The sequence below is a fragment of the Cherax quadricarinatus genome, unplaced genomic scaffold (assembly GCF_038502225.1).
Source record: "Cherax quadricarinatus isolate ZL_2023a unplaced genomic scaffold, ASM3850222v1 Contig4030, whole genome shotgun sequence".
Taxonomy (NCBI): domain Eukaryota; kingdom Metazoa; phylum Arthropoda; class Malacostraca; order Decapoda; family Parastacidae; genus Cherax; species Cherax quadricarinatus.
The window spans coordinates 17,827-36,328 of NW_027199056.1; the positions used below are offsets into that span (position 1 = coordinate 17,827).

General features: G+C 42.6%; 1 protein-coding gene and 1 pseudogene across 1 annotated transcript; one reads left to right on the plus strand and one right to left on the minus strand.

Moving 5' to 3' along the window:
* The first annotated feature begins 9,550 nt into the window (after nucleotides 1-9,550).
* LOC138851010 (dedicator of cytokinesis protein 9-like) lies at nucleotides 9,551-17,859 on the plus strand. The gene is made up of 6 exons (XM_070081756.1): nucleotides 9,551-9,643; nucleotides 13,389-13,496; nucleotides 13,651-13,767; nucleotides 15,346-15,518; nucleotides 16,159-16,228; nucleotides 17,632-17,859. Exons 2-6 carry the CDS (start codon nucleotides 13,398-13,400, stop codon nucleotides 17,821-17,823), a joined length of 651 nt encoding a protein of 216 aa, XP_069937857.1. The 5' UTR covers nucleotides 9,551-9,643; nucleotides 13,389-13,397; the 3' UTR covers nucleotides 17,824-17,859.
* On the minus strand, nucleotides 10,073-10,194 carry LOC138852102 (5S ribosomal RNA; annotated as a pseudogene).
* Nucleotides 17,860-18,502: the final 643 nt, after the last annotated feature.

Genomic DNA, 18,502 nt, shown 5'->3' on the forward strand with positions numbered 1-18,502 from the left:
CTAACTGGGAATGTTTTATTATTCCTATTACTCTTTTCGAAAGAAACTTTCGTTTCATTCCTAATTCCCACCTAGTTTTCATGCACTGCTTCCCCCAAAACTGGGGAGTACGGCTTTATACGACGTAAGGAATGATGTCCCTATAATCCAACACAAAAACCAACATTTTTGTCTTCTTAATCTTCAAAGTTAATAAAGTGAATAAGGTTTTTTTCTGATATATTATCAGGGCTGTGCTATTAGAGGTTCCTGGGAATCTAGAAATTGTGAATATCGCTAAATGCTATTTGTATAAAAAGTTTTGTTTCAGATTTGGGCTCATTTCTCGTTCCAGATATCATAACTTATTCATCTCCAGTGAGTTGCACTCGCACAGTTGCCCTTAAGAAAGGCAACTGGTTAAGACAGTATCATGTACGAATTCATCGAATAATTCCCATCATCTCAGTACTCAATCCTGGACCAATGCTTGACACAATGGAACATTTCCGTACAACAGAAACACAGCGACATCCTTCGTTTTCTTGAGTCAGGTTAAAATAAAGCATCATAATCAGCATCATACAGACCTGTTTCTCTTTTATCTTGCCTAGCTAAGTTCATGCAGAGACTTGCACTTACTCGTCTTGTATAGTATCCAGAACACCACCACTTCAAGCGAGCTTCGGATTCGAAAACTTAACTTTATACCAAATCCACTCATTTTTATTAAAACTAGATGTATTTAATACCCAGGTATTACAGAATTAATATGTGAGTATTAAAAAAGTAATGACCTGGTTATAAAAAGATACCCGGGTATTAATTCTTAGTCCAGAATGGGTAAGCCAGTGGTTAGTGCTTCTGTGGACCACAACAACAGGATGTAAGGGGTTCGAACCCCCTTCTAAAAAGAATCGTCACCGAAAGCAATCTCTGGATTGAGGATCGGCCACTCGTCTCTGGTGGCCTGGTGGCTAAAACTCTCGTTTCACACGGCGAGGGCCTGGGTTCGATTCCCAGCCAGGGTAGAAACATTGGGCGTGTTTCTTTACACCTGTTGTCTATGTTCCCCATCAGTAAAATGGGTACCTGGGTGTTAGTCGACTGGTGTAGGTCGCATCCTGAGACACTGACCTAATTTGCCCGACATGCAGAGCATAACAAGGGGCTTTCTATATAGTAGTATGTCATTGATGTCCTCTAGGACTGTATACCATGTACATGTACTTGTAGTAAAGATATTATTATTATTATTATTATTATTATTATTATTATTATTATTATTATTATTATTATTATCCCATTCATGGGGAAACGCTGAACCTATTAGGGGTCACAGTGCCTAGGAATAATCATAGGCACTCAGGTTTGATCCAAGGGTAGCATAAATCCAATTCCTTGCATTAAAAGTCCCTCACAGACTTCTTCGAACCTCCCTCAAAGGGTCCCAAATCCGACAACGATGCAATAATGTTTTATCACTGATTTCATCATTGCTTAGTTAATCTTAAGTTAATTTTAAGCCAGCCCGTAATGCTATGCATGTAAGTGGCTTTGGCATGCTGCTCTTACCTGTATTTTTTGTACCTCTGTATGAATGCTCAAATTACTAAATAAATAAATAAATAAACAATCCTAAGTTACATCATTTGGTGGAAAAAAAATTATTGTGGTCTTATGCGGACCATCCTTCTTGCCAGAGGTTGCGGTGGTGAGACCACTGAAAATTAGTCAGAGTAAGTAATACCCCTATGGAAAACCTGGAGGTCCTGTACACAAATAACTTAAACATAGGAGAATGAAGCCTATGACTGAAATAATAATAATAATAATAATAATAATAATAATAATAATAATAATAATAATAATAATAATAATAATAATAATAATAATAATAAAGATTTATTCTCTTATGTGCGTGTTATTTCTGTATTGTTCCAGTCACGGTATTGTGCCTTTTTATTCTCCTGGAGATCCTGAATAGCTGGCTGACAGGTTGGGTGCATGTTCGTTTCCCTGAGCACAGCCATGTCCAGGGACCCAACAAAATAAGACTTCTTGTGGTTACTAGAAATAAGACGTAGCCAAACCTGTAAACGAACGACGATAGAATGAGTGTAATATCGGGATAACCTGTACCCACTTTGCGAATCCGAAACAACTGCGAATGACAGGAGGACGTGGCCGATTGTGGATGATAGCCGTGAGAACTGCCTGCAATTTCGCTGTGGAAATATTAGCCAATTCTAATATATTTTTTTTAATTTCCACCACTAAATATCATTGCCACATCCTTCCACACTTCACTCATCGTGCTGAATAGGTAAAACATGCTATTTTGGCTTATATAGCAACGCTCTTCTTGTCGAATAAGGCAAAAGAAAATTTGTGTATTCAATAATTTCTCAAAAATCATTCTAAACCTAACGATAAAAATATATTTCATTGTGTTCGTTTGTTATTAAATTACTGTAAACTTATCTAAAATATATTTAGTTGCATCAGGCTAAATTGAAGTGCGCTTCTTATGTAAGATTGGGAAAGTTTTCTAAGGTTCTTTTGGTACAAAATTATTATTTTTTACATTATCATAAATGAAAAAAAAATCTTTAAACGTGCAAGAGAATTTTTTAGAAAGGACTTAATTTTAAATGAGTTCTTGCTAATTGACCAGTTTTACCTATTCGGCACGACATATATATATCTTGGACCAGACCAATCCGTTGTGAATGTCGGGTTTAGTGCTCTCCTACTAATATAATATTAACAATAACATATCGTGGAAGATAAACAATCACCTGCCTTAATTTCCTAGTGTCTGCATTCTTTGTTGATGTAAAATTAATCTAATAATATTGTTTATCACAATAAGGTTATATCCGGGTAAATTTACACAATGTACTAAGTAAGTATAAGTTTATTCAGGTATACAAATGCTATATATTTGTGCCCATAATATACATATGCCTCCAAGACTATTGAAAAAAATAATCTGCAGGAAACAAGCAAGTGTTTCTTTTTTATTTTTTTTAGATTATGCTAGGTTAAATCTGCTGGATGCCCGAAAAAAAAAAATCACGGAACGGGTGGGGATTGAACTCGTGGCAAGTGAGATTACTCACAGGCCAGTGAGTTTCGTGATTTGTTTGTAATCATGTTATTACGATCTCGCGAGTCATCGTAAAAAATAAGGAGTTTTGAAACCTAAATAAAAATTCTTGACTTTTTATTTAATAATTCGAAGTGTCTAATGGCGGACATCAACCAAATCTTTCAGTGGGCTGCAGAAAACAATATGAAGTTCAACGATGAGAAATTTCAATTACTCAGATATGGTAAACACGAGGAAATTAAATCTTCATCAGAGTACAAAACAAATCCTGGCCACAAAATAGAGCGAAACACCAACGTCAAAGACCTGGGAGTGATCATGTCGGAGGATCTCACCTTCAAGGACCATAACATTGTATCGATCGCATCTGCTAGAAAAATGACAGGATGGATAATGAGAACCTTCAAAACGAGGGATGCCAAGCCCATGATGACACTCTTCAGGTCACTTGTTCTATCTAGGCTGGAATATTGCTGCACACTAACAGCACCTTTCAAGGCAGGTGAAATTGCTGACCTAGAAAATGTACAGAGAACCTTCACGGCGCGCATAACGGAGATAAAACACCTCAATTACTGGGAGCGCTTGAGGTTCCTGAACCTGTATTCCCTGGAACGCAGGCGGGAGAGATACATGATTATATACACCTGGAAAATCCTAGAGGGACTAGTACCGAACTTGCACACGAAAATCACTCACTACGAAAGCAAAAGACTTGGCAGACGATGCAACATCCCCCCAATGAAAAGCAGGGGTGTCACTAGCACGTTAAGAGACCATACAATAAGTGTCAGGGGCCTGAGACTGTTCAACTGCCTCCCAGCATACATAAGGGGGATTACCAACAGACCCCTGGCAGTCTTCAAGCTGGCACTGGACAAGCACCTAAAGTCGGTTCCTGATCAGCCGGGCTGTGGCTCGTACGTTGGTTTGCGTGCAGCCAGCAGTAACAGCCTGGTTGATCAGGCTCTGATCCACCAGGAGGCCTGGTCACAGACCGGGCAGCGGGGGCGTTGACCCCCGGAACTCTCTCCAGGTAAACTCCAGGTTATCTGGAGTATACCTGGAGAGGGTCTCGGAGGTCAACACCCCCGCGGCCAGGGCTGTTACCAGGCCTCCTGGTGGATCATGCTTGTCCAGTGCCAGCTTGAAGACTGCCAGGGGTCTGTTGGTAATCCCCCTTATGTATGCTGGGAGGCAGTTGAACAGTCTCAGGCCCCTGACACTTATTGTATGGTCTCTTAACGGGCCCGATCAACCAGGCTGTTACTGTTGGCCACGTACAAACCACAGCCCGACTGGTCGGGTACTGACTTTAGGGTCCTGTCCAGCGCCTTCTTGAAGAAAGCCAGGGGTCTATTGGTAATCCTCCTTACGTATGCCGGGAGGCAGTTGAACAGTCTTGGGCCCCTGACACTTACTGCGTTGTCTCTTATCGTGCTATTGGCACCCCTGTTGCATCGTCTGCCGAGTCTTTTGCTTTCATAAGGAGTGATTTTCGTGTGCAAATTTGGTACAAATCCCTCTAGAATTTTCCAAGTGTATATAATCATGTATCCCGCCTGCGTTCCAGGGAGTACAGGTTGAGGAACTAAAGGCGTTCCCAGTGATTGAGGTGTCATATCGCACTTATGTGCGCCGTGAAGGTTCTCTGTACATTTTCAAGGACATAGGAAAGTATTGGTTTGGAAATAGGGTGATTGATGAGTGTAACAGTCTAGCTAGTTGGGTTGTTGAGGCTAAAACCTTGGGTGGTTCATGTTTAGGTTGGATAGGTGCATGAGTGAAAGGGGTTGGATTTGAGTGGGACTTGCATATGAATGGATAGAATTATCAGAGCTTATTTCTTGGGTAGTTTTGAAAATTTGGTTGGGTAAATGTTTTGTTAGTAGGATGGATTATAAAGGACCTGCCTAGTATGGGCCAACAGGCCTGCTGCAGTGTTCCTCCTTTCTTGTGTTCTTATGTCAGCAATTTCACCTGCCTTGAAAGGTGGTGTTAGTGTGCAGCAATATTCCAGCCTAGATACAACACGCGTCCTGAAGAGTGTCATCATAGGCTTGACATCCCTAGTTTTGAAGGCTGTCATTATCCATCCTGTCATTTTTCAAGCAGATGTGATTGATGTTGTGGTCTTTGAAAGTGAGATCCTCTGAGATTATCTGAGGTTAATTTGTACTTAAGTTCCTGTATAAGACAATTATAAAACCGTAAACTTACTGGTATGTACGAAAACTAAACACAAAGAAAATTCAATAGCTTTATTTGCATGTCCATCTTTGGGCAGTCCAAGTACTGGGCCGCATTGGTCTTGCTCTTCGCCTTGCCGCTACTATCCTCGCCGAGCACAGATGTATCTGCGGCAGTAAACCGGTAGACCGATTCGGGTACCATGATCTTGTTTCCGTAGATCCTAGATGCAAGGCATGAAGAGGTTAATAATAACATCGTCAAGAGGAGCCATGCAAAAGCAGGATGCCCAGTAATAAGGAAGCCACCCGAACTATGCAGATCTGTTGGCAACCAAAAGCAACCAGATGGAATTATCCTGCAAGCCTGGACAGACGGCAAGCAGGTGGCGTGGGACTACACATGTGCATTCACATTGGCTAATGCCTGTCTCCGGTTAAACAGGGAGGAAAGGGGGCAGCTGGCAGCTTTAGAGAGTCCCAAAAGTCTAGAAAATATTGGGGGTCTTGTGGCTCGGTTGATAACACACACAGCTCACATACTGAGTGTTCGTGGTTCGATCCCCGGAACTGGTGGAAACGTTGGGCATGTTTCCCTACACCTGCTGTCCCTGTTCACCTAGCAGTAAGTAGGTACCTGGGTGTTAGTCGAATGCTGTGGGTCGCATCCTGGGTGGACAAGATTAAAGGATCCAGTGGAAATAAGACAGACGATAGTCCTCGATGAAGCACTGACTAATAGGTTATGATAGGTAGCTCGATGACGCACTGACTATTGGGTTATTATGGGTGATTCGATGACGCACTGACTTTATTGGGTTATCATAGGTGGCTCGATGACGCACTGACTATTGGGTTATCCTTGGTGATTCGATAACTCACTGACTTTATTGGATTATCCTGGGCGGTTCGATGACGCATTTGCTAGAAAAATGACAGGATAGATAATGAGAACCTTCAAAACTAGGAATGCCAAGCCCATGATGACACTCTTCAGGTCGCTTGTTCTATCTAGGCTGGAATATTGCTGCACACTAACAGCACCTTTCAAGGCAAATGAAATTGCTGACCTAGAAAATGTACAGAGAACCTTCACGGCGCACATAACGGAGATAAAACACTTCAATTACTGGGAGCGCTTGAAGTTCCTGAACCTGTACTCCCTGGAACGTAGGTGGGAGAGATACATGATTATATACACCTGAAAACTCCTAGAGGAACTAGTACCGAACTTGCACACGAAAATCACTCACAACGAAAGCAGAAGACTCGGCAGACGATGCAACATCCCCCCAATGAAAAGCAGGGGTGTCACTAGCACGTTAAGAGACAATACAATAAGTGTCAGGGGCCCGAGACTGTTCAACTGCCTCCCAGCATACATAAGGGGGATTACCAATAGACCCCTGGCTGTCTTCAAGCAGGCACTGGACAAGCACCTAAAGTCGGTACCTGACCAGCCGGGCTGTGGCTCGTACGTTGGATTGCGTGCAGCCAGCAGTAACAGCCTGGTTGATCAGGCTCTGATCCACCAGGAGGCCTGGTCACAGACCGGGCCGCGGGGGCGTTGACCCCCAGAACTCTCTCCAGGTAAACTCCAGGTGGCACGATGACGCACTGACTGTTGCTATCCTTGGTGACTCGATGACGCACTAACTTTATTGGGTTATCCTGGGTGACTAACCCTCTGGGTTAAAAATCTAAACAAATCTTATCTTAACTTGCCCATCAGGCCACGGGACACCGTAACGGTACACCGTAACGGTGCCCCGTGGCCTGGTGGCTTTATTAAGCTCTATGAACCTTTATGAAGCTCTCACTTCACACGGCGAGGGTCTGGGTTCGATTCCCAGCAAGGGTAGAAACATTGGGCGTGTTCCTTTATACCGGTTGTCTATGTTACCCATCAGTAAAATGGTACTTATAAGTTAGTCGACCGGTGTGGGTCGCATCCTGGGGCCAAAACTGCCCTAATTTGCCCGAAATGCTCTGCATAACAAGCGATTTTCTATACAGTAGTATGTCATTGATGTCAGCTAGGTCTGTATACCTTGTACATGTACTTGTTGAAGCAAAGATATTATTATTATTATTATTATTATTATTATTATTATTATTATTATTATTATTATTATTATTATTATTATTATTATTATATCTTTGTTCCCATAGGCTCAGACACCCTTGGCTTATAGGAAAAGAGTGCATCAAAGTTCCTTAAGGAGCTAGGCAAAAGACTCATTAGGGCAACTAGGGATCCCAGGGCAGCTAGCTCTTGTTTCAGCGACTCAGTGCTGCAATTCAGAGGGGTGATGCTTGTTGTATCGTGGGTACGCGCCCCAGTTCTGAGGAGCTGGATGCCAATTCGAGGGGTGATGCTTGTTGTATCGTGGGTACGCGCCCCAGTTCTGAGGAGCTGGATGCGAATTTTTATCGAGCCACCCATGTAATTTTTGACAAACACTAAGCAATATGTACTTGTAATGCATCCCTCAAACCTCATGTGTTGTATATGCCACCTATGTGCCCTCAATACAAATTAGGTACTATATTAGGTTATGAAATATCACCCTGTTTGACTTAAATTATCCTTGGTAATTTACACTATATATGGTAATTTACCTAAATAACCTTACTTATGCATGATAGTTACAATCACCTAAATCTGCACTTACCTAATTGTACTTGCAGGGGTCGATTCCCAGCTCTTGGCCCGCCTCTTCACTGGACGCTACTAGGTCCACTCTCTTCCTGCTCCAAGAGCCTTATTCAATTCAAGTTTATTCTCTATAAGGGTTACAATGTGGGGTTTACAGGTTTTGGGTATTGTGTGGTTTACATGTTATAAAATACTAATTACAGAGGGGGCCACTAGGACACCTAGCATGGCTAGGCATTTCGAGCAGACTTAGATTAAATCTTAACCTATTAGGACGTTTCCTTAAGACACCTTCAAGGACCGTAACATTGTATCGATCGCATCTGCTAGAAAAATGACAGGATGGATAATGAGAACCTTCAAAACGAGGGATGCCAAGCCCATGATGACACTCTTCAGGTCACTTGTTCTATCTAGGCTGGAATATTGCTGCACACTAACAGCACCTTTCAAGGCAGGTGAAATTGCTGACCTAGAAAATGTACAGAGAACCTTCACGGCGCGCATAACGGAGATAAAACACCTCAATTACTGGGAGCGCTTGAGGTTCCTGAACCTGTACTCCCTGGAACGCAGGCGGGAGAGATACATGATTATATACACCTGGAAAATCCTAGAGGGACTAGTACCGAACTTGCACACGAAAATCACTCACTACGAAAGCAAAAGACTTGGCAGACGATGCAACATCCCCCCAATGAAAAGCAGGGGTGTCACTAGCACGTTAAGAGACCATACAATAAGTGTCAGGGGCCCGAGACTGTTCAACTGCCTCCCAGCATACATAAGGGGGATTACCAACAGACCCCTGGCAGTCTTCAAGCTGGCATTGGACAAGCACCTAAAGTCGGTTCCTGATCAGCCGGGCTGTGGCTCGTACGTTGGTTTGCGTGCAGCCAGCAGTAACAGCCTGGTTGATCAGGCTCTGATCCACCAGGAGGCCTGGTCACAGACCGGGCCGCGGGGGCGTTGACCCCCGGAACTCTCTCCAGGTAAACTCCATGTTCACCCATCATTATAAAATGGGTACCTGGGTGTTAGTCGACTGGTATGGGTCGCATCCTGGGACAAAACTGACCTGATTTGCCCAAAATGGCTAAAGCTCCCGCTTCACACACGGAGGGCCCGGGTTCGATTCCAGGCGGGTGGAAACATTTCGACACGTTTCCTTACACCTGTTGTCCTGTTCACCTAGCAGCAAATAGGTACCTGGGTGTTAGTCGACTGGTGTGGGTCGCATCCTGGGGGACAAGATTAAGGACCCCAATGGAAATAAGTTAGACAGTCCTCGATGACGCACTGACTTTCTTGGGTTATCCTGGGTGGCTAACCCTCCGGGGTTAAAAATCCGAACGAAATCTTATCTTATCTTATCTTATCTTATCTTATGTACTTACTTGATTCACTCAGCTTTGGGTTATCCTAGGTTCTCTACACATATGCTGCTATGTATGATAATTCTATGTAACTGTATTTGTGTATACCTGAATAAACTTACTTACTTAATTACTTACTTACTTACTTACTTACTCACCTACTTAACTTACTCAGCCAGTGGTGCAGTCACACACTTTCTTAACCCAGATAAAAACTTAGTTCAGTTTTTATATTAAGCGACCAGTTTGTACAATGTAAACAATATGCCAGGCCTCACACGCTCTCACATAACTACAAAATATACCTTGTAGTTAATTTATCTCGGTAAGCTGGTCTCATCTGTTGAGTTAACTTACTCCCTTAATGAAGCCTTATTGTAGTAAAATAAGAGTGGATGAAATTTGGAGTTGTTTTGCGTAGGTAGAGGTGTAAATGAGACAGTGCCCCACCCAAGTCTCATGGCCGTCTTAGTTAACAGTTTCACCTGCCGCTTTTCTTACGATAATTTAAGATATGGTGGAGAATGTGATATGCGAGTTATATTCGTTTATGTCAATCATGGTTATGTAACTTCGAAAAAAACAAATTGCTATTTAAGAAGTGTGTTTCATTTCACGTCAGTGGAGATTTAGCTTGTTTATTTAGACACAGGTACACATGAGTACAGTTATCATACATAGTGTAAACTACCAAGGATAACCTCCAAAAAGTCAGATAAGGTGATTTATTTCCATTCGGGTCCTTGAAAGGATGATGCTAATAGCATTAGGTATTCCCAGGCGGTCACCCATCAAAGTACTAACCCAACCCAACGTTGGTTAACCTCGCTGATCGGATGGGAAGCTGTGCATTCAGCGTGTTTAATTTTATTAGAACAGATTAGCCCCCTCTTGAGGGAGAGGCTCTTGATCCAAGGAATTGGACCTGTCCACCCCCTTCCTAACCTGAATGTCTCCCATAGGTTATGTTCTGTATTATTTACTGTATTTCTGTATTTCCCAGTGAACTGATACCCAGGCCTCTCTGAAAACAAGTCACTCTGTTTTACCTGCTACTAGAAAAATGACAGGATGGATAATGAGAACCTTCAAAACTAGGGATGCCAAGCCCATGATGACACTCTTCAGGTTGCTTGTTCTATCTAGGCTGGAATATTGCTGCACACTAACAGCACCTTTCAAGGCAGGTGAAATTGCTGACCTAGAAAATGTACAGAGAACCTTCACGGCACGCATAACGGAGATAAAACACCTCAAATACTGGGAGCGCTTGAGGTTCCTGAACCTGTACTCCTTGGAACGCAGGAGGGAGAGGTACATGATTATATACACCTGGAAAATCCTAGAGGGACTAGTACCGAACTTGCACACGAAAATCACTCACAACGAAAGCAAAAGACTTGGCAGAAGATGCAACATCCCCCCAATGAAAAGCAGGGGTATCACTAGCACATTAAGAGACCATACAATAAGTGTCAGGGGCCCGAGACTGTTCAACTGCCTCCCAGCATACATATGGGGGATTACCAATAGACCCCTGGCAGTCTTCAAGCTGGCACTGGACAAGCACCTAAAGTCGGTACCTGACCAGCCGGGCTGTGGCTCGTACATTGGTTTGCGTGCAGCCAGCAGTAACAGCCTGGTTAATCAGGCTCTGAACCACCAGGAGGCCTGGTCACAGACCGGGCCGCGGGGGCGTTGACCCCCGGAACTCTCTCCAGGTAATCTCCAGGTATAGGTAATTTGCACATATTATTATGTAAAGCAAGTGTAATGATCCAAAGAGTTTGTAATTGTACCTGAATAAACTTGCTTGCTTATCCATTCAGTTATGTTGAGTGGTTTCAAGGTATTCTAGATGGTTTTAGCCTAGTGGTAATTACTACTACTATCATGGATTAAACAATGAAGCATGTATACTTCAAGTATTCTAATAGTGCTTTGCCACCAGGCGCGTGGCCTGGTAGCAAAAACTCTTGGTTCACACACTGAGGGTCTGGGTTTGATTAACGGCATTTGTGGAAATATTGGGTGTGTTTCCTTACACCTGTTGTCCATGTTCACCAATCAGTAAAATGGGTACTTGGGTGTTAGTCGACCTGTGTAGGTCACATCCTGGGACAAAATTGACCTAATTTGCCTGAAACGCTCTGAATAGCAAACAACTTTCTATGTAGCATTATGTCATTGATGTCAGCTAGGCCTGTATACCTTGTACATGTAGTTGTAGAAATGAAGATATTATTATTATTATTTAAGTGTTTGGCAATAGTAGATAACTGATCCTCAGTGGATTTCATTTGTTAATTATATTTTTAAATGTACAGGCTGGCTGTCACTAATCCGGCATCATCGGGACCTGTAGGGTGCTGGGTTAGTGATTGTGCTTGATTACAGAGTGGTTAGGTTAGAACGCACTTAACCCAGTGGCGATATTTATGCATCGGCGATTTCACCCAATTTACGCCCTATTTTTTGCCCATTCCAGTGCTCCAGTCTACCAAACTGATAGCTATTTCGCAAGTATTCCTTCTATTCTGTCAATTGAGTACAAGAAACACCCATTCACCTATTTCAACTGCCCAGTAAAGCGGTCAGAAATTGGTAATTTGGCCAATTTCACACATTTCAAAAGATGCTAATTTCAAAATAGGGTCCAGAATAAACAGTGCAGACATTCCTAACACTAAAATAATATTTTGTCTTCATTAGTCACGTCTCCAGGCGCCTTTTATACATATTATGCTTGCTTTCCGGTTTGAATTTTTATTCATGCAAAAAACAGAAGATTTACTGTTATGCAGACTACTTCATTATTGTAATAATTGTATAAATAATGTTAATCCATTCGTGACTGCGTATTAGACTGTCCAGTTGGACACGTATTGGATGGTTACGTCTTTTGTTTACTTTGGAACATCAGCAAAAATTGAGCATTTCTGCTACTATGAGCTCAATTTTAAGGTACTTTCTGGTGTTAAACCAATCAAAATTATATCTATTTCTATAATATATCTTCCATAAAAGACGAGAAGACAACCATACAAACCCATGAAAATACACCACAAAGTCGGGTTTACACCATAAACGCGGTTGCATTTTTTTCTCATTATGCACTGTGCTGCAGGATTTTTTTATATAGTGCACACTTACCAAACAGACCTATTCTCTCATATGCAGGCCCAAATTTACTGGTCATAGCTTATCTGAATGAGCTGAGCGCATGGCGACCGACAGTGGCTTCAAAGCCACCTTATCTTTTATGGACAATGTATGGCGCATGTGTTTTACACAATGAGAAGCATATCTTTTATTCATTGGAACCATAGCTAGGGCTAAAAGTGAGCGGGTTACAACAATAAATGGAGAAGAAACTGGAATGGCTTATGCAGCAAGTAGCTGCACCAAACAGTAGCGGTAGGTTGGTGTAGCGACCCTGGAAATTTGAAGTTATGCTAGCCAAAATTAGTGCTGGATTACTGATGGAACCAGATTACTGATTGCCAGATTAATGATTGGTGACCTGTTCTATATTAAGCTGGTTTTTCAGTTGAGCTCTTATTTTGTTGTGCAAGTGGTAAAAAGGTAATGAACTAATGAAACCCACCTAATTCAACCTAAAATAACATATTGTGATTTAACCTTATTCAACCATTGGTAGATATGCATCTTTATTTACATTTAGCTAGGTGTGTGATGTAATACTAAATGCTGAATGACTCATATGTGCTGTGCAACCAAAATAAATGTACTATTTTTGTTAATATCTCCCAGAATATCAGTTTGCACTAGAAATACTTTCATACTTATTCCATGATATACATAAGTTGTATAGACATACTGTCTTGTAAAATTTATACTAATGGCCAAGTTCTATTGAGTAATAGTTGGAACTATAGCCAAAGTTGCTTACTCTGTGTTCAGGTTTTTTCTTTATTCTTTAAGAGATAAGGAATTCCAAAATGGAAAATTTAAGAAGTTAGAAATAGTTCTCATATTGCTGATTATTGGCATCCTGTAATTGGTATCAAATTGCATGTATAATTCACACAATGTGTTTTAACCTCTAGGCAGGCATCATGGCAGAACGTAAATTCACACGTGCCTTGGGTAAGCCAGGTATGGCTGCTCAGGTGAGAGAGAATGTATCCCAGGCAGTCAAAGCAACGGCTACACAGGTAATTTTCCACTTTTGATGCATATAATTATTTTTCATGGTTAAATTATTTTCACCTCATAGAATTATATTAAAAAAATACTTGAATTGTTGTTTATACATTACAGGGCCAGGCTCAGTTTCTTGGTGCTTTCCTTTACTTGTTGATATTGCAGGTCAAGCCACGACTTGCCGACCCCATAGATTTTGAGGAGTATGCTTCTAAGAACAAAGTTATGCTGAATAATGATCCCCTGAGGGAACTCCTGATGTATCCTCTTGATGATATCTCAGTAAGTACATCTGTGTGCATTTTTAATTTAAACAATTGTAATCTGGATTATGGATTTACAGGTATGTACAGGTATATATTTATAGATGGGGTTGTAAGAGAAGTAAATGCGAGGGTCTTGGCAAGAGGCGTGGAGTTAAAAGATAAAGAATCACACACAGGGTGGGAGTTGTCACAGCTGCTCTTTGCTGATGACACTGTGCTCTTGGGAGATTCTGAAGAGAAGCTGCAGAGATTGGTGGATGAATTTGGTAGGGTGTGCAAAAGAAGAAAATTAAAGGTGAATACAGGAAAGAGTAAGGTTATGAGGATAACAAAAAGATTAGGTGATGAAAGATTGAATATCAGATTGGAGGGAGAGAGTATGGAGGAGGTGAATGTATTCAGATATTTGGGAGTGGACGTGTCAGCGGATGGGTCTATGAAAGATGAGGTGAATCATAGAATTGATGAGGGAAAAAGAGTGAGTGGTGCACTTAGGAGTCTGTGGAGACAGAGAACTTTGTCCTTGGAGGCAAAGAGGGGAATGTATGAGAGTATAGTTTTACCAACGCTCTTATATGGGTGTGAAGCATGGGTGATGAATGTTGCAGCGAGGAGAAGGCTGGAGGCAGTGGAGATGTCATGTCTGAGGGCAATGTGTGGTGTGAATATAATGCAGAGAATTCGTAGTTTGGAAGTTAGGAGGAGGTGCGGGATTACCAAAACTGTTGTCCAGAGGGCTGAGGAAGGGTTGTTGAGGTGGTTCGGACATGTAGAGAGAATGGAGCGAAACAGAATAACTTCAAGAGTGTATCAGTCTGTAGTGGAAGGAAGGCGGGGTAGGGGTCGGCCTAGGAAGGGTTGGAGGGAGGGGGTAAAGGAGGTTTTGTGTGCGAGGGGCTTGGACTTCCAGCAGGCATGCGTGAGCGTGTTTGATAGGAGTGAATGGAGACAAATGGTTTTTAATACTTGACGTGCTGTTGGAGTGTGAGCAAAGTAACATTTATGAAGGGATTCAGGGAAACCGGCAGGCCGGACTTGAGTCCTGGAGATGGGAAGTACAGTGCCTGCACTCTGAAGGAGGGGTGTTAATGTTGCAGTTTAAAAACTGTAGTGTAAAGCACCCTTCTGGCAAGACAGTGATGGAGTGAATGATGGTGAAAGTTTTTCTTTTTCGGGCCACCCTGCCTTGGTGGGAATCGGCCAGTGTGATAATAATAATAAAAAGGTATGTACAGTACATTGTGGTAAAATTAGCAGTCTCAGCAACCAGTACTGGGGATGGCAGTGTTGGCTGATGTTGCTGGTAGTGCTAGAGTGGATGTTGGTGATATACTGGTAGAACTAGCAATGGGTATTGGAAAAAGCAGAAGTTATTAGCAGTGGCAGTTAAGGGTGACTACTGGCACTGCTGGTAGTGTACATTAGCAGTAATAACTGAAGGAGACAACAACTCTGGTGAAAAGTACTGGCAATGCCCTTGCTTTAAGAATACTGTTAGAATAGTAAGCTGCATGATCATAATTCAAACATTGCAACACTATTGTACATAGAAAAACCTACTTGATTGTTTTGTACTGTATTTAAATCTTTGCAGCACTGTGTTGTACGTCGAGTCACAAGAACTTTGCAGTCATTAGCTGCTGTTCATTTGGAAGAGGAAGTAACGAACCCTTTAGTGCGGCAGTGCCTTGCAACATACTCACAAGACCTTACTACCATCACACATAAATACTTACCTTATTCTGGGTCTTATCTCCATTTACCAAGGTATTATGAATTTATATTCTTTTATCTTGCTTACTTAGAAGATGCATCATGTGCTCAAACAAAATATCCAAGACATGCCTCATTTAACACCTATAGTTGGTTCAACAAATCACTTGTGACTTGATACTGGCTGAGGATGGAGTGAAACATCTAAAGTTTCCTCTTCAACCTGCAGGTTATTTGTAAATTTTTTCTACCCTAGCATTGTGACTTTTAATTTTCATGAGCAGCTATAACTGTAGTGTAAGTTATTAGGCTGAAATTGCAAAATAAGCAAGCAAGCTTTAAAACAGTTTAATAGTGATTGTCAGCCTAAATATGTGAGATTAAAAATTTCCTCTGTAGATCATCATTACTTGGTTGTCCCCCTCAACAGACATACATTAATGTTAGTGAGGGGGTTCTTGTTTCAAGGAATTGAACCTATGCTCCAATTCCTTGAATTGAGCATTAATGCCTTCCATTCCTCAGGTGCTGTATGACCTCTATGGATTTAGCGCTTCCTCCATGAATATAATAATAATAGTAATTAACATAATAATAATCACTACTATGTGCAATTTTGATGTAATGAAAGGAAAGCAAATAAAGAGGCAATTTTGTATTGTATAAAAAATTGTAATTGACTTCCTGGCTTCAGATTACCCCGTGTCGATGATCTGAAGGAACAAGTTTATGAAGTGGACACTGACATTGAACAAGGGGATCTTGTAAGTATTGTCTTCTCTTCCTTCTCCTTTTATCCTTATTCTTCCTCTTATTCCTCCTATTCCTTCTGTTCATCCTATTCCTCCTTTTCCTTCTCCTTCTTTCTCTCCTCGTCCTTACCCTCCTCCTCCTTGTCCTCATCTTCCTCCTTGTCCTCGTCATCCGCACCATTCCCCTCTTCATCCTCCCCTCTTCCTCCTCTTCTCCTGAATCCTCCTCTTCTCCTGCCTTCCTCTTCTGTTTCCTCCTCCTCCTCTTCCTTTCTTGCCTCCTCCTCCTCCTCCTCCTTTCCTGCTTCTTTCTCCTCTCTTCCTTTCCTGCTTCCTTCTCCTCTCTTCCTTTCCTGCTTCCTTCTCCTCTCTTCCTTTCCTGCCTCCTCCCTCCCTCCCTCCCTCCCTCCCTCCCTCCCCTCCCTCCCTCCCTCCCTCTCTTTCTCTCTCCCTCCCTCTCTCCCTCCTTCCCTCTCTCCCCTCCCTCCCTTCCTCCCTCCCCTCCCCTCTCTTTTCTCCCTCCCTCCCTCCCTCCCTCCCTCCCTCCCTCCCTCTCTCCCTCCCTCCCTCCCTCCCTCCCTCCTCTTCTGTTTCCTCCTCCTCCTCTTCCTTTCTTGCCTCCTCCTCCTCCTCCTTTCCTGCTTCTTTCTCCTCTCTTCCTTTCCTGCTTCCTTCTCCTCTCTTCCTTTCCTGCCTCCTCCCTCCCTCCCTCCCTCCCTCCCTCCCTCCCTCCCTCCCTCCCTCCCTCCCCTCCTCCCTCCCTCCCTCCCTCCCCTCCCCCCCCCCCTCCCTCCCTTCCCTCCCTCCCTCCCCTCCCTCCCTCCCTCCCCTCCCTCCCTCCCTCCCCTCCCTCCCTCCCTCCCTCCCTCCCTCCCTCCCTCCCTCCCTCCCTCCCTCCCTCCCCTCCCTCCCTCCCCTCCCTCCCTCCCTCCCCTCCCTCCCTCCCTCCCTCCCTCCCTCCCTCCCTCCCTCCCCTCCCTCCCTCCCTCCCTCCCTCCCTCCCTCCCCTCCCCCTCCCCTCCCCTCCCCTCCCTCCCCCTCCCTCCCTCTCTCTCTCTCTCTCTCTCTCTCTCTCTCTCTCTCTCTCTCTCTCCCTCCCTCCCTCCCTCCCTCCCTCCCTCCCTCCCTCCCTCCCTCCTCTTCCTCTTCTTCCTCTGCTTCCTTCTTCTTCCTCTTTGATGCTGTTTTCATATCATGGGAAATTAGTACCATTGTTCTTTAGCAGAATATTCACTGCAATATTTTAATGTGTTGACTTGTCAACAGAATAGTATTAATATGCATGACTATAATAGTTGATCCAAAATTATTATGTTATTCTGCCTCGTCTACAGAATATTTTATTTAAAGGTATAACATTTTATATAAAAGGTAATTTTTTTAATACACAGTTAATTATTTTTTATATTTTTCAGGCTATATTGACAAATGGTGAGAATATATTAAAGAAAGGTTACCTCCTGAAGGGTCCAGAAAGTGGAAATGAGAAGATATTTGGCAATTTCTCTTCCAAGACCTTTAAGAGAAGATTTGCATGTCTAAGGTTAGTTACTGTAGTAAATTTAAATATAGTACCTTTTTTTTTGTTCAGGGTAGTAGGTTGGTAGACAGCAACTGCCCAGGGAGGTACTACCGTCCTGCCAAGTGAGTGGAAAACGGAAACCTGTAATTGTTTTACAGGATGGTAGGATTGCTGGTGTCTTTTTTCTGTCTCATAAACTTTCAAGATTTCAGGTACGTCTTGCTACTTCTACTTACACTTAGGTCACACTACACATACATGTACAAGTATATATATACACACACCTCTGGGTTTTCTTCTATTTTCTTTCTAGTTCTTATTCTTGTTTATTTCCTCTTATCACCATGGGGAAGTGGAACAGAATTCTTCCTCCGTAAGCCATGCGTGTTGTAAAGGCGACTAAAATGCCGGGAGCAAGGAGCTAGTAACCCCTTCTCTTGTATAGATTACTAAATTTAAAAAGAGAAACTTTTGTTTTTCTTTTTGGGCCACCCTGCCTCGGTGGGATACGACCAATTTGTTAAAAAAAAAAAAAAAATTGTACTATATTGGCCATCTCCAACTAAAGAGATTGCCAGTCACCATCATACATTTAATAGTTGTCTTGCCACAAACATCACATTTCAAATGACCCCTCCGAACTTTAATATCCCAGAGCTCCTGCAGATTGTAGGCACTATTCTTCCTGCTTCCAGAACTCAAGTCCAGCTTTCCAGTTTCCCTGAATCCCTTCATTAATGTTAACTAGCTCTGCAATAGCACAT